Below are 15,960 nucleotides of genomic sequence, written 5' to 3' on the forward strand. Positions count from 1 at the left end.
GAACACCCAGTGAAATGCTCGCGTTCTTTCTGAGCACGTTCCAGCCCAGAAGAGACTTTGGTAGATGTTGCCCAAGCACTGAAACAGCATAGCAAGAACCACGACTGCCTGCTCTTCAAGGTGGTGGTCAGGGGAAGGGTTTCTGCCAAGCAAAGGGCACGTCCTTCCCCACCAAGAGCAATAATCAGGCAGAGGCATTCCCCCAGCCACGGGGAGATCCAGAGAAGCAGGACACCAGGAGAGGAAGGGCATGTGCAGAGGCAGCAGTACAGGTCCAGCCCAACATCAGCACACTCAGGTGCTGCAGGTAGTGGCACAGCAGAGGAGGTAGTGAAGAACACAGTACATAAACCCAACAGGTCCTTCTCTGTGGTCCCATGGCTGCTGAAATCATTAAGATCAGAAAACACAGTTCTTCGAAGGTTTAAATGCTTGCAGGAAGAAATTCTGTGATTTGTTTGTATTTATCAATAGCTTTTCTTACCAGTCTCACTGCAGTGTATTTTCATACCTGCTCCCTGTGGTCAGGAACGTGCCTGGGACAGTGAGGCACACAGCCTTCCTGCAGGGACCCCTCTGCCATGCCAGAGGCCTTCTGGGATGGGGCAGAGGAACATTTCCTTGTAAGCCAAGGCCTGGCTCTTTACTTTGGCCCCAGACACTCAGGGCTTCAAGGGCGAGTGAGGTTCAGGACAGCATGAGTCTTCATTTCTGCCAGAACGGGCCAGACATGCACCGTGCGAGCAGGCCGACTTCTAACTCCAGCATCTTCAAAGTGAAACCTATGGCAGGTTTCATTTACAGTGTTGTATGGAGTGCTGACACACAAAAAACAGTTCTGCAAAACAGTAAGACTCACAGGAACTGCTGCATACCCAGGGAGTCTTCATGTTCTTTCTGTCCAAGCAGATTTGTTCTTTTTTTTTTTTTTTAACTCAGTCCACTGAGAGATTTACTGCATCAAATCATCATGTCAGGAGGAATCTGGATGATCTGAAATGGTGCTATGACATCCTTTCAGCGTCAGGTCCTCCAGCATCATAGCAAACATTTATTCCACTAATTCTGCATAAGCCAGACCTGGCTCTTCTGCTAGTGTTGGCCTCACTAACTGAATTTTGGAGCTACTCCTGTCAGCTACAATATTGCAGCTACAGTGCTCTATCAATCTGCTAATGCATCTCAATCCAAATGACTTGCTTCAAAGTTCAACATAAAATCTCAGTTAAAAGTAAACCACCCAAAAAGCCTGGAGAACCTCGCTGGGCTATCGGTTACTACGACCCCTCCAGAGAAACACAGGGAGGACCAGACTGCTCAAGCTACGAGAATTCATTGTAAAAATCCATCCCCGAGTCAGACACAGCAGGTTTGGAGAGAATACACTATTTTTCCACGCCACACATATCACATCCACGTTGTAAAGGCAAACTGTAATGAGTGTAAACGGGGCAGCTCCAGCTCGCAGCTCCACGCCAGCTGGGAGGGATTTCAGGCAGCAGCTTGCTCGTGGCAGGGCAGGCAGTGGTGCACTACCCTCTAGTGTGCACCGACAGCACAGCACTGCACTGCACCTCGTGGTGAGTTACAAAGGGCTCCATATGGGGCACTGTGGAAAGGCAAAGAGGAAAAGATGTAATTCTTTTACACAGTTTGGCTGTACTGCACCTGTAGTTACACCACAGTGCACTCCAGCACAAAAGCATCAGTCTGTATCACTTCTGGAGTCATCTCAAAGAATGCCAGCAGACTAAGGTGTTCGCTTCTAAAAAGTATTTTCTGAGAAATGTTTCTGCTATCTTATCACATCTTCTCATAAGAAAGCAAGTCAAGAGAGCTGGAGCGGCAGCTGTTCTCATCCTCCCCTGCACACAGATCTCTCTTCAGCTGAAGCAACAGCCACTGCAGGTCACCACCACTGCGTGCTCGGGAGCCCCATTTCTGTGCCATCTCTGTAGAACTTACAAGCTGGAAAAGAAAATCCCCAGCGCTGCTGACACAGGCTAAAACACAAGAGGTCTTCCAACCAAAGTGTGAGTTGCTCTGTCAGCCTGAGTTAAAAGTTCATGCTGTAAGAGAGCAGCAGATCAGCCTGCAGCACATGGGAAGCCTTCGGTGACAGAGAACCCCTGCACAAACCTACGGACCCTCGGGGCTGAGCACAACACAGGTTGGAGGGGGTTAGTCCAACTTTCCTCACACACAAACCCAATCTGCCTTCCCAGTTTTCCCAGAATACAAGTCCCTGAACAAAAGACAAGGCACTGAGGTGATGAAGAGTACTTGCTTTCCTCATGCAGCACTTGAGATCTCAGGAGGAAGAAAACTACACACAGAAGGAATCAGCAGCTTCTGGGAGGGACTTCCATGTTTGCTCAACTAGCACCTTTTTTTTTGGTACAGCTTCAGGAAATGGAAAGGTCTCATCAGTACAGCTTTGGCACTGGGAGTGCTCGAGCCCTGAGAAGAAAATTAGTGCTGGGAAAATAAAAGGACAAGAAAGTGACAGCATGACCAGGGTGGGTGGGCATATTCCAAGAGATAATTGTGCCTGACAACTCTGATAACTTTCTAAGAAGAGATTGGCTTGGCAGACAAGGGGAAGAGCAGTACAGTTTAGCCTGACTTTAGATGGCTTTGGACACAACCATCTAGAGAACACAAACAGCCACATCACTTTGCTATGGATCAGACAGCTGCACGGAAAACTGGCAATACACCAGTCCCAGAGAGCTGTGATCAACAGCACAAAATCCAAATGGCAGCCAGGTACTCCTAACATTCCTCAGGGGTCAGTAATGATGCTAATATTGTTTAATGCCTCTCTCCACAACCTGAAGACAGAACACACCCTCAGCAAATTTACAATTGATATCAAACTGTGGGAATGGCCACCACACTGAGAAACGTCCTAACAGAACCCTCAGGAAACGTAAAGGTAAATACACAGTCCTGCTCTTGAGCAACCCTTCCTAGGTATGCCCTGGTCTGAGTTAGAGGGTAAACAGAGATCTTCATACCTGCTTTGGTCTGTGATTCAGAAGAGCTCATGCAGGCATGCTCCTGTTTACAAAGGACTGCTGAGATTTTTTTTCAGATTAATTGTACCTGCTGAAACCAATGCAAAGTCACTTGTAAGCTCACACAACTCATTCTTCTCTAAAATTCATCTTCCTGCACACTCTGCTTGATATTTATACTGAGGCAGCAGCAAAAGCACAACAGGGAATTAACTGTAACAGTACAGACAGCAAACACAGATTAGCCATGGAGAACAGGCTATTCTTTCAGTCAGAATTTCACCCTGCCTACACCCAAACTCAACTGCCATTTGGGTTTTATTTCCAATATCTCCAAGATTCATTTCAAGCTCTTCCTCTGGAGAAAAGTGGGAAAGAAAGGAAAGCAAGGGACTGATTCTGGTGTTCTTCATAAAATCACTGCTTCTTGGTCTAGGAACAGCGATGGGTACCTCTCACTAACACAGCACGTTTTACCGTGAAGTGAATAGCAAGAATCTCAAACAGGAAATCACATCAGTGGAGCTTATCCCCTCTGACATTTCTGTTTGCTGAGAATATCCTCTGAAGACCCAAAGGAGCACACTTGCAGCCAGGAAAAGCTAGGTCAGCCTTCAGGAGCTTAGCCATATGCTAGACAGTCGTTTGTAAGTTCTTGAAATAGAGTTAAAGAATACAAGATGCAAAGCTTAAAAATATGCCTTTTCTTTTTCAAAAACAAAACAACAACAACAAAAAAAGTACAGTCAGTTATAAGTAGATCTACAAGGAGACACTCACTCAGCTATCTTTAAGAAAATGAACCTCTGCAATGCACTGCATACAGAGTTTTCTAACCAGCAAGAGGCAGTTGGGTAAACTGCAGCGTTTCCCAGAAGAGCTTTTTCAGTGGCTATTATCTGTTTATCTCCACCCTATAGGCAGAGCCATTTGACAAGGCAGTACAGTGCCAAGCTGTAGGCTTGTTTTGTTGTCTCACTCTTGCAATACAAACACAGCTCAGCGTGAGGCCGGTGTGGGCACAGTGGGCAAGGGCAGCTCCATGGAGGGAGTCTCGGTCACTTCGGCAGGACTAGGCTTGCGAAGCTCCAGTTTCTCAGTGAGCTGGTTATGAAGCTCCTTCACAGCCTCTCCACTCTGCAGAAAGAGATTCAGGGAGAGAAAAAACAGAGGAGTCTGACTTCATTCCTGCTGCTCCTAAATACAGCACTAAACATGCAATTAACCTCAATGTTTTAACACTAAGCAATGCAGAAAGAGGAAGTTACAAGGTAATCATGACAACTTGGAAAGCTGCTATCTGAACAAAGCACACATTCCATTAAGCAAGGTCTGGGAAAGGCAGCTGCTTTCATTTGCAATTAATTTTCCATTTCTCCTTACCTGTTTGGTGGGTTCCAAAGCCTTCTGGAGAGACTCTAACTTGGCAGGCGCCACTTTGTGATGCAGATGAAGCAGCAGTCTTAGCACATGTCTGTGTACATTCTCCTTCCTGAAAAAAGCAAGTTTAAAGCAGAGTAACTATTATACACAAACTCAGTCTAGAAAATGAAAGCTACAGCAACACTATCAGAAGAATATCTAAAACAACAATGTGCTGACAGCTTTGTTGTAACCTTCCAAAACACCTAGGAATTGCCTGCATGTTTAAAGTGCTAACCCTGCCTTACATCTCCAACTAATTCACATAACTAATTCAACTGTGGTGGACTAACTCCAGCAACCATGGGGAAGGTGGGGTGGATTTTCAGCAGAGGCTGTAGCACAGAAGCAATTTCTCTCAGCTGTGCTGGATGAGCCATATGCACATACAGGAGAGCATTCTGCCCTCACTGTATGTGGAGGAAGCCACTTTGGGGGAAGCCTCCCAGAGGTCAGATCTGGTCTGACAGCCACCAGTTAAACCACACTGGCTCAACAGAATTAACAGACAGGTTTTCTGTGTGCAGCTGTTACAGCAAAGAGCTGCAGTTAGTGCTTCATAATCACAACTACTGTGAAGCATGAAGGATATTCTCTCTGCAACTCCAACTTGAGAATAACAAATGATGGTTCACCTAGTCAGCACCAACGTGGAACACTCAGCAACTGTTGTTAAAAACTTCATCACAATATATACTTTCCCTAAAAGAAAAAGAGCATCAGACTAATGATTTCAATTGTGTATGAAGAATTTGCTTTGAACAACAGTTCAAAGAAGTACAGCCTCTCTCAGTAATCTTACAAACTCACTTCCTCTGAGGAAAATCAGATTTACCTTGAGCATGCAGTGAGAAAGAAGCCATCAAAGAGACCCGTGCAGAACTCTTCAACTGCAAATTCATCACCCAGCAGCGTGAGGTTACCAGTGAGCAGATGCAGAAATATATCACTGAAGGCCAAGTCGCTGAATGTCTCGACTACGCAACATAAAAAGAGAAAGCCTGAGACTTGCAAGCATGTGCCAAACCCAGGTTGCACAGCAGAGGTTCCTGCCAAAAACTCTGAAAACTTTTCCTGACTGGCTTTTACAACAGGTCACCCAGGCAGGTGGCTGTGACCTTAGGAGCAGAAAGCTGAAAAAAGAAGAAAACCCATGTCTCCATCAAGACTGAAGTCAGACACAGCAGCTTGCTGCTGTCAGAATCACAGGGTCCCCTGCTACACTCCACAGTTCTCTGCTCACAGCCACATCCACCTCCTTGCACTCTTCAGACCCCACAGTGAACAGGTGCAAACTGCCTAACAGTGAAAACATCACCGATGTACATGAGCTGCCTGTAAAGCAAAGGGTCCAAAGAACAGTGTTGGGTAACAGAAGGAGTGAGGAATACACCCCACTGCTGGGAGCAGCAGTTCCTAAGTGTGCCAGAGAACTTTCATGCAACTTAACTCAAGTAAGCCAGTTAGGAAGGTAACACCAGAGAGGAATTCAGGGCTGCGTTTGGTCCTGTTTTGTTCCAGGTTTTTTTCACCACACAAACTTAAATCTCAAAAATTTCTGGCCACATGCAATTACTGTGAGCAGCTGCAGAATTAAGACACCTAAGATTTTATCTTTCAGCTTCATTCCTTAAAACTCTCAGCTAATCCCATTGTTAATACAGCCTTCGATGCAAGGAACTACTGACCTTCAGTCGCTACCCCTGAATTCTTGTATCAGCAGAAAAAATATCCTGATGGCAGACATAAAACAAACATAATCCTGCAGGGATTTACAATTAAGTCACCAGAAGAGGCAAAAGCAGAACACACGTCTCTGTCTCTGAAACTGGTTTCATTCCAGGTTGCTACTTGACCTCTGGGTCCCCAAGACAAGGGAAACAGCTGCAGAACAGAAGATGACAAAAACTCACCTAGTGCTGGCAGGAGCCTGAGGAAAGCATTCTTGTTCCTCTGTTTAGTTATGTGAAGGATGTAGTATAGCCCGATCTCACAAGCTATTCTGTTCTCCTGCAAGAATCTGTTACAGAAGAAGCAAAGCTTCTTAATCAATAAAAATAAACTTTTTTTTTCCTTAAGAGATTGAAACACTGTTGGATAGGAATCAAGCAGTTACAGCAATGGTTAACCTCAAACCCACAGGAAAGCAGCTACTTAACTGGAGCATCATTAAATCCACTGTCACAGCCAAGGAGAATTTTACTATTCAGGAAACATTGCATTATCTCACAATTATACAACTGGGTCTGTTGTGAGCATTCTGAATAATATTAAAAGTGATAATTTTAAAAGAGTTTTAAAGGAATCTCAGGTAATTTAAAACAATAGAAAGCACAGCAGTGTTTTGTTTCATGGATTCCTAAAGATCACACATCAGCATTGTCACAGAGCAAACAGACATCCAACCAGTGGGATTTGGTACTCCAGATCCTGGCATACAGATAACAACTGTGCTGGAAATTAGCACAATATCTGAATATGAGAGAGCACAAAGAGGATTTTTAATTATCTCTTTGAAGCCCCTGGAGTGGTAAGTTATCAACAGAGAGTGTCTGTGACAAAGATCTACAACAAGATTTACAGTAGCACTCTCCAGACAGTATGGCACTTATCCAGCTGCACCCAGATGAAATGGTATCAGTCAGCATCCACCACTCGCTGCCTGAAGAGTTACACAGAGTTATTTGAAAACAGTACTACCAAGTACTTTCATATCCACCCTGTGTAAAATGGCCAAAGCAAGAAACATATTTTATGTAGATATCTTTCATTTGAGGAATCACGGAGGAAACCCATTTCACCAAAAGTAAAGTGCAGACTTCATTAACCAGGACTAAATCTTATTCCCAAAAGTCTTTACCACATATAGTAATTTCCTCTGTTAGTACTGTTAGCTTCTTGATATTTTGCTTTAGTAGCAAGACCAGCACGTAAGAAGTAGTTGAGAACGCGGATTACATACTTGGTGAAAGCCTCAGGAATGGTGCTGGGGTAGGGAATCGGCCCCTTTTCCTCCGAGGGCAGTTTCTGATCTACATTGAACGTGTGGTCATCCACCACAAAAGACATCAGCATAGGCAAGAACTTTGTGATCAACTCAGCCTCCTTAGAGGAATGGAAGGAGAGAGGAAAAAGGAGAATGCTTTCATCAATCAGTTCACACCATCTAATAATTCTACAGCACTGTAACAAATACTGAGGCAATACTGCTAGCTCCACCCTACGCTTAGGAAAACAAGCTTTCAGACATCCAGTTCCTTTCAAACTCCTTGCAGCTTCCATGTGGTAATGAGGAAAACTGTATTTCACTTAGCCCTGCTCAAATGCTTTCTTTGGACAATGACATAGCACTTCTTCCAAGAGATGTTTTCTGATCTGCAAGCACTGCAAATTAAGAATGATACTGTTGCTCTTAACAGCAATTACAAACCGTTATCTTTATTCCCTAAACTGACAGAGATGAATGCACAGCTCGAGTAGCAAGGGAAAGTATTTATGTGCATCTTCTTACCACAGAAAACAGAGTGACGCCTCAGATTCACAGAACAGTAGGCTAAAACATTTAAGAGAGGAACAGTTCAACTTAGAAACAGTAAGGGTCACATTCATGGGAGTGAAACAGGTGAACAAAGCTTACTGCATGCCCTCTGGGGCTGCTGCACAGTGACCACTTGCACATATTCTCTAAGGAAACTCTTGTTGAAAGATATGCAGAAAGCTGACTTGAATCAGGGACACACAGTGCACATCAAATAAGAAACAGATCTAAAGAAGGCTCACCATTTTCGGTTCCTTGAAGACTTGACTGTCAATCATGTCCCAGGCCCCTTGTCCTAAAGACAGCATCCTAAGGAGCAGCAGCAGATCTGGGCTTTCCTCGAATTTTAAGGAAGGGGAGAAAAAACAGCTAGTTTGATCTTCCACAATTTACACATACGGGCATTCATCTGAAGCGGTGCTTTACATTCAAAGCTCTCCTGGACTAACAGTGGTATCAAAGATTGCTAGAAACATTCAGTTCTCAAATTTAATTGATAGCTGATTCCTAAAATCAAATAGCTGCACAAAGAACACACACCTGAGATCTGATCTTTGTAGCATTCTATAATGTGCTAAGAAGTACGGAGACAATCTGATCAGAACACTGTTTTTGAAAGTGTCCAACCAAATTAGGAAACTGAAATATAACGTGACAGGATGAATCAAATCATCTCAGCAGGAGTAAGAAATGGGAAGTGTGTGTAAGAACAAGTTTTTTCCTTTATATTCTGCCCTGAAACCTAAACAATCTTCAATTTTTAACTGCCACAATGAAGTTATTTAGTCCAACAATGAAAATTAACAACTTAATTAAGACAGCAAATACTTCACACAGTTCAGACATCTGTAGGGCTCATTCCCTTTCTCTTGAAGCACCTACTGCAGACACTACTTGCAGGAACTGTACTGCAGCCAGCAGAGCAGAGCAGTGTCAAGTAAGCCATCATCATATTTACCATGGCAGGGAATAAAAGGCTGCTGCTGCTTAGTACACTGCTGCAAGGACAAAGTAGGGATGTACATACATACACAGCTGTCAGGACAGAATGAGTCACACAAAGAATTCATAGTCAATTCAGAGAGCTCCAAATACCTCTCTCCAAACAATGCTCCTGCAGATTTTTAATGTATTTGCTACAAACAGGAAGCCAGTACTATGTTTCTCTTAATTCAACTTAAAAATGCATTTGAAAACTTAAACCTACTTCTTTTATATTGCCAGTCCTTTGATGAATGCTATTCAATTAAGACCAGGCTCGTGCTAGGTATACTTGCTGCAACACTCACCCTGGGTAAGGTGTCCTGCCCAACTAGGTCCTGCAGGTGCCTTATGGTACTCAGGGCTAAGGTGTTAATGGCAAAGGGATCACACAAGATCATCGATAAGTCCCTGAGAGAAGAGGCAAAAGTCAAATACATGCCACACCTAACAACCAACACAGCAGACTAGTTTCATACCCAGCTGTAGGACACTAACTTCTTAAGACATGTCTCACTGAACAGAGTGTGCTGTTGTAATCCTGTAATCCTGTCAACTATTAAATGTGATGTCAAAGCAGTACACGCAGCAAGTCAACACAAAACCCAGAAACTGATGTGTTAAAGGGCAATTATTGCAATAATCCCTTTACTATTATAACTTAAAACTCCAATTTCTGTCCTTTGTTACCCACGTGTTTTCATCCCACAAATCTTCTCCTTCCTTTGTAAAAGCATCATGAATGTTATTTCAGATAACCTGCTCTTTTGCACTGAAATGAAACAGGAGAGCTCACACAGGCAGTTACAGGCCACGGGGAAACCTTCTACAGTTACTGAAGGTAACTGAAGCATTACCAAGGATTTCACCAGAAGGTGCCTGAATATACCCTAGTGCAACAGAGTTGCTGAATCTACTGCCATTGACCATGTAGAACAGGCTGGCTGGTTTGTGACAACTGGAACCCAACTTTCAGTCTCTCAATAAAGAGCCAAAGCAGCTTACCCCAAAACTTGCTCTTGTCCTTTCTTCACTCCATCCAGAAAGCCTTGCAATTCCCGAGCTCTCTTGTTGTCCACAAACTTCTCCCGAATGCAGGCATCAAGGCACCACGTGAACTGCTCAGAAAAGGAGAAAGCTTGACAGTGACAGACTGGCAACAAAATACACAGTATCAAGGAAAACAGGCTTGGAATGGCTTCCAAACCTCAGGAGTTAATAAGTTCTGTTAAAATATTTGGGTATGGTAATAAGCTGATCACAAATGCAAAGGAGGTTGAATATATATAAACACCCCAAAAGGAGGTCAGAGTTCCAGTGTAAGTTGTTGTCACTTTCTCCCCTTCTGTGACAGGTATTCCTTGGCAGTTAAGGCTCATACTGAAACCTCATCACTTAATAACAGGAGATTTTTTTAGCCATTGTTCCACAACTCCTACCCTGTACGAAGGGGTTATTAAAAGTGGAGAAGCTTCTGCTTTCTTACCAAAATGGAAGGACAGTTGAGTGAAATGTTTTACCTGACCTAAAACTGTGGTTTGGGTTGGTTTTTTTTCCTTATGAAAACAACCTAAGCCTTCCTCAATATTTCAGATACCAAGAAAGAAAAACTCGCCCGATTTTCCACAATGTTTAATTATGGCTTACTTTCCTCTCACCAGTCACTGCATTATACAGTGGCAAAACGAGGTCACTGATGACAATCTGCACCTTGATCAGTAATTACCCTTTTTCTGTTCAGTCACAGCCACACTGATTTTGAGATTCTTGATCTGAAGACATTAAAGAGCATGCAGTAATATTTATCATCACTCCAGGACATATGCTTTATAAGCAGAATACACACAGAATTTAGCAGCATTACTTAGGAAAAGACTTCTTATAGATCAGAACAATCCTGACCATAGCAAAGGACCAGTAACAAGATCCTGCTGTGACATTAACACTGTGCTCACCACTCCCATTTAATAGCTTCAAGTTTTTATAACTCAAGATTCAAAGTATTTCATGTTACACACATAGTTTACTGACAGATGGAGCATGTCACACCAGCACAACAGGAAGGAAAGCAAGCTTTGGTTAAGAACCTGAGGCTAGCTCATGTTTTTGATTATTTTTTTTTCCCCAACAGTGCACAAGTACCATAAATTTGAATGAGTTATGAAATGAAAGCAAGCTGCTAGTTAACCAAGATAAGATTTCCACGTGAAGTTCCAAGGCCCATAAGGTGACTTTGGGATTCAAGGTCTGAACTCTCTCCTCAGACAGAAGTCACCTCTACGCTGAAGTCCTGCGGGGCAGCAGGTATGCACAGGAGTGGACGAAACACAGAATTCTCCAGTAATACTCCCATCTGTCCCACATGATTAATACCTTATGACAAGGGTCAACAGTGCAGATTTCACTGATTTCCAGGTCGTGCAGTGACATCAGGAGCTCTGCCCGTAGCGTGCAGTAATGCACATTCCTTGTCCGGAGGAACAAGGTTCTCAGGAACTGCAACACCATGTCATAGAGCTTCACATTCTTCCCAATCATCTGAGTCAGCTTCTGAACCACCTAAATCCAAAGTGGAAAAAAGTGCACTCAGTAACAAGAGCTACAGCAGCTTCACACACAAAATGCAAATTATTTCTTCTACATGATTTATCAAGTTTGAAATATCCGCATTAACCTGAGTCCCTTAAAAGGAACTATTTTAAATTAGGATTCCTAAAAGCACTTTTTCAAATTCACCATATTTTTCATGGCCATACTGAAAGAGCCAGGAATGTAAAAAATGACACTCTTGGAAAAAAAAATAAAATTGAAGCATTTGTAAAATTAAGGTGCTCAGCTATATCAAACAGGCAATACACTACAATATACTATAAAACTGTACCTACTACAGTTTTAGGTTACTGGAGATGAGAACGAAGGTGAAGTCTGCAGTGCAAACATGAAGGAAATTATACCAGAGCAGTTGCACTAAAAGTAGACAAAACAGATCTAAACCATTTTCTCCAAGTAACAGATGTATTAGGCTCTGAAATTAAAGCACTGTAATGCCTTATCACTGCAATTCCTTAGCATTCTCAATAGCAAGATCCTTACAGAAACTCTGGTATTTCCCTTTTGGAGCAAAAGCTCCCAGAGATGAAATGACCAACTACAGCTGAGCCAATCCAATGTCTTGCTGTTGCCAAAAAGAGGAGAGATACACTCCTAACACCTATGCCACTCCTCCCTCCCACATCCAACTTGCCAGTGTAATCCTTACCCTTGCAGAGTTTGGTCTCAGATTATCTCATCTCTGAGCAGATTTAACTCACTGTCTCAGAAAATCACTTATTGGTCTGATATTACCAGAGCAATGACTGGAGGAGCAGCACCTGCCCTTCTCAGCAGCAGTATCAGATCAGCTCAGCCACCTGAGCTGATGTCATTCCACCCAAAGCATAACTTTTCTGAAGGCTAACATAACTAAAATTTCCACTGTTCATTTCCATTAAAAATAATAATAGTAATTAAGGAATAGATGTCTCTCTGTCCTGCTAAAAAACAAACAAACCAACCAACCAACACACGAAACAATATAATACGTTTAAGATAATCAAACTCATCTGAGAGAAGCTCTGGCTTCAGAACAGCTGAGGAATATTGCCAGAATAAGCAATAAGGAAAATGTTTAAAGTTCACAGACAGCTACAAACATTAATAAATAATTACCATGCTGAGCAACTATTAAAATAATTCCAGCTGCTTAGATGAAGATGTGTAAGACAAATTGGCCTGTATTTCATGCAAATGCTTTGTCTACCCAGACAGTAACAAAATTGGGTGGGTGAAATGAACACTCCACAACGGGATGAGGTTGACTGAATGAACAACATTCACAAGCACGCATGTTGTAAGAGATTTCCTTGTCTTACCTCTCCCTGACGTCTTGCTTTGGGAGATGGACTGAAGAAGTTGTGCAGGACAGAAATATCATTGCTGAAGAGAATATTTTCTTTCTCCAGGATATACTGCTTCAGCAGTGGGGATACCTCATCACCAAACAGAGCCTGGTTATCCTGCCAAATCTGGCGCTTCACCTCCACTGCACATGCTTTATACAAATCCTTATCAGCCATTACTAACTTCAGCTTCTTCTCAGGCACCTATGACCAACAGAGCAGTTACCTCCATGTAGAGAACCTCACTGCTTGACTTTCCAACACGAAACTGGCTGCAGAAGACACCTAAATCACAGTCTCAAGTAGTCTGGTACATTACACAACAGCACAATTAAATAAGATATCTCATCTTCTGCCTTCCCTACTCTAATAGCAGAAAACCAATCCCAAATTTAACTTTTTAAACAAGCACAAACGCTGAGTTTTTCCTTATTTCTTTCAAAGAGGACAAAAGCTTATAAAAGGATCAGTTCTGAATCCATTACCATAGAATCATAGAATGGTTTGGGTTGGAAGAGATTTTTAAGATCAGCTAGATCCAACCCCCTACTGCAGGCAGGGAGATCTCACACTAGATCAGGCTGCTCAAAGCCCCATTCAACCTGGTAATTACCTCAAATACAGTGCTTTTAATGAGGCTGCTCCTTGAGACTTTTGTTTCACAAATCCAGACCTCTATCCTGTATCTTTCTAATTGCCTTCTGCAAAAATTTTCAACTTGCCTTAAGTTTTTAAATCAGTTATAGAAAAATTCACTTACTAGTGATTTTGACTACTTTTAGGAAGCTACGTGTACTGAATAAGATAGGAAAACTGTCTCGTCTGATTTTGAGAAAGTAAAATGCTTCTTAAATTAGCATACCGAGCTGTTAACCAGACACAAGAATCCTGTAAATATTCAGTCAGTTGCACTGATGCTTGCAGAGCATCTGCAGCTGGAGCCTGCAGCCCAGCCAACAGCACAGACAAGAGAAGTAGAACAGAGATGGAACAGAACAGGCCACCAGAGGCATAGCAGAACAGGCCAGCCTAAGCAGTGGTTTTACCTTGGGCAAGTGCTTCATGACACACATTACCACAGGCTGTATGGAAGGCATCTTGACCAAGGAAAAGCTTTTCTCCAGGAGATCTTCCAGCTTCTTGTACCTGAAAACACATAAGACCAAGAGACTCTATAATTTAACTGCAAAGGACCAAAGCAGCTCATCTCAAACACTGGTAACTCAGCTCTTTTTCAGAAGCCACTTGCCTGCTGCACATAATGTCTGCATTAAATACTCTGCTCACCCCAAATAACAAACCAACCTACAGACAGACCTTTCCTCCACCTTCCCTTCCAAGGCGATGGCTGAGACCCTCTCCAGCAGCTTCTCCCTCAGCTCGTCAAACACTGACTGGTGGAACTCCAGCCGAGGGGTGCCATGCAGGTCCAGGAAGGGCAGGGCCGACTGCAGCGAGGGCAGCAGGACCCCATTTTCTGTCTGTCAACACAAACGGGGGACAGAGGCGGTCAGCAAGTGACAGCAGAGGCTGCTAAAAGAAATAGTAATAAAAAAAAGGACCAAAAAAGCACAAAGCAAAGCACAGACTCCACCCGGGGCCTTCTCACCCCGCCGTCTCCATGGCAACCCGCCCCACCTGGAACTGCTCGATGGCCTTCAGCGGCTCGGTGCAGTTGGTCAGCGTTTCCTTGAGGTCCTCGCCGTTGGCCACCCCCAGCTCCTGCAGCCCCGCGTACATGGCAGCCGGCCGCCCCGCCGGGCCCGTTCCCGCCGCGGTCCGCCCGCTCCCGGTCCCCCAGCGCGGCGCGGTCCGACGCTCGCTCCGTCCGCCCGGAACCCGCTCCGCCGCACCAACGTTCCGGGTCGCTGCGACCTCGCGGCTGTGAGGGGGAGGGAGGGGGTGAAATCGGGAAATGCAGCCGACATCACAGAGGGTGATGACTCGAAAGCCGATTATTTAACATTTTTGTCTGGATAAGCTATTTTGCTCAAGGCTGAAGTGCAGCTTTAAATTCCAGATGTGCTGCTTATCTCGGAAAAACAACCTCCCCATGATGGAATTTCTCTGCAAAGATCCGAGTGCCGTAAATAAGGAACATCAAGGACAGCCATCCAGATGAGGTACAAGTCCAAGACAGTGGCCCACCAGAAGGGACGAGGTGTCCTTGTACCCAAATGTGGATAACCGAAGAGTGGGACACCTCCCCAGACCACCACCAACGGCCACTGAAGGCCCCAGATGAGCTCAGAGCATTCAGATATGTCATGTAATCCTGTACGTACGTAGTGCTGTGAATATGCAATAGGTAGGTGTGGCTATGAGAAACACCGACCTGTTGGAGCACATCCACAGGAGGGCCACAAAAATGTACCAGGGGATGGCACGCCTCCTAGGAGGACAGGCTGAGAGCTGGGCTGTGCAGCACGGGGAAGAGAAGGCTGCAGGAGAGCTGAGAGCGGCCTGTCAGTACCTAACAGGGTGTAAGAAGGAGGGACAGACTCTTTAGCAGGGGTTGTTGTGACAGCACAAGGGAAAATGGTTTCCAACCAAAAGAGGGAAGATTTAGATTGGATATAAGGAAGAAGTTTTTTACACTCAGGGCAGTGAGGCAGTGGCACAAGTTGCCCAGAGAGGTGGTGGTGCCCCGTCAACCAAGTCAGGCTGGACAGGGCTCTGAGCACCTCAATACAGACTGGTACTTTCCAATGACAACCAGAGGGAGCTGTGGGTGTCCCTGTTCCATGCAGGGAGGGTTGGACTAGATTGCCTTTATGTGTGCCTTCCAACTCAAACAAGTCTATGATTATCACCGAATCATAAAGTTGGATAACATCTCTAAGATCATCTAATCCTACCATCCCCCTACCACACTACACCCACTAAACCATGTCCCTAAGTACTATATCTCCTCTATTCTTGAACACCTCGAGGAATAGTTCCATTGCCCAACCACTCTTTCTGAGAAGAAATTCTTCCTAACATGCAGCCAGAACCCCCCTGGTGCTGCTTGAGGCCATTCCCTCTTGTCCTGTCATTACAAATTAGACAGGTGAGTCAT

At 44.1% G+C, this 15,960-nt stretch overlaps 1 protein-coding gene across 1 annotated transcript; it reads right to left on the bottom strand.

Moving 5' to 3' along the window:
* Positions 1-3,709: 3,709 nt before the first annotated feature.
* Positions 3,710-14,684, bottom strand: NELFB (negative elongation factor complex member B). Its single transcript, XM_065737646.1, has 13 exons — positions 14,538-14,684; positions 14,217-14,380; positions 13,946-14,045; positions 12,873-13,103; positions 11,335-11,520; positions 9,967-10,079; positions 9,270-9,372; positions 8,223-8,318; positions 7,405-7,547; positions 6,356-6,462; positions 5,278-5,419; positions 4,404-4,512; positions 3,710-4,157 (listed from the first exon to the last, which is right to left on the bottom strand). Exons 1-13 carry the CDS (start codon positions 14,637-14,639, stop codon positions 4,020-4,022), a joined length of 1,734 nt encoding a protein of 577 aa, XP_065593718.1. The 5' UTR covers positions 14,640-14,684; the 3' UTR covers positions 3,710-4,019.
* Between the last annotated feature and the right edge of the window lie 1,276 nt (positions 14,685-15,960).

The sequence above is a fragment of the Cyrtonyx montezumae genome, unplaced genomic scaffold (genome assembly GCF_038088225.1).
Source record: "Cyrtonyx montezumae isolate F1298 unplaced genomic scaffold, pur_monq_1.0 scaffold_20, whole genome shotgun sequence".
NCBI classification, from domain to species: domain Eukaryota; kingdom Metazoa; phylum Chordata; class Aves; order Galliformes; family Odontophoridae; genus Cyrtonyx; species Cyrtonyx montezumae.

What these genes read in the sequence shown, in the direction of transcription:
- NELFB (XM_065737646.1), bottom strand. Translation starts at nt 14,639, where the DNA reads ATGTACGCGGGGCTGCAGGAGCTGGGGGTGGCCAACGGCGAGGACCTC. An exon ending in AAGCAAGACGTCAGGGAGAG is followed by an intron (nt 11,521 to 12,872) that starts GTAAGACAAGGA and finishes CTTTGGATTTAG; the next exon opens with GTGGTTCAGAAGCTGACTCA. An exon ending in TCTTCAAGGAACCGAAAATG is followed by an intron (nt 7,548 to 8,222) that starts GTGAGCCTTCTT and finishes CATTCCTCTAAG; the next exon opens with GAGGCTGAGTTGATCACAAA.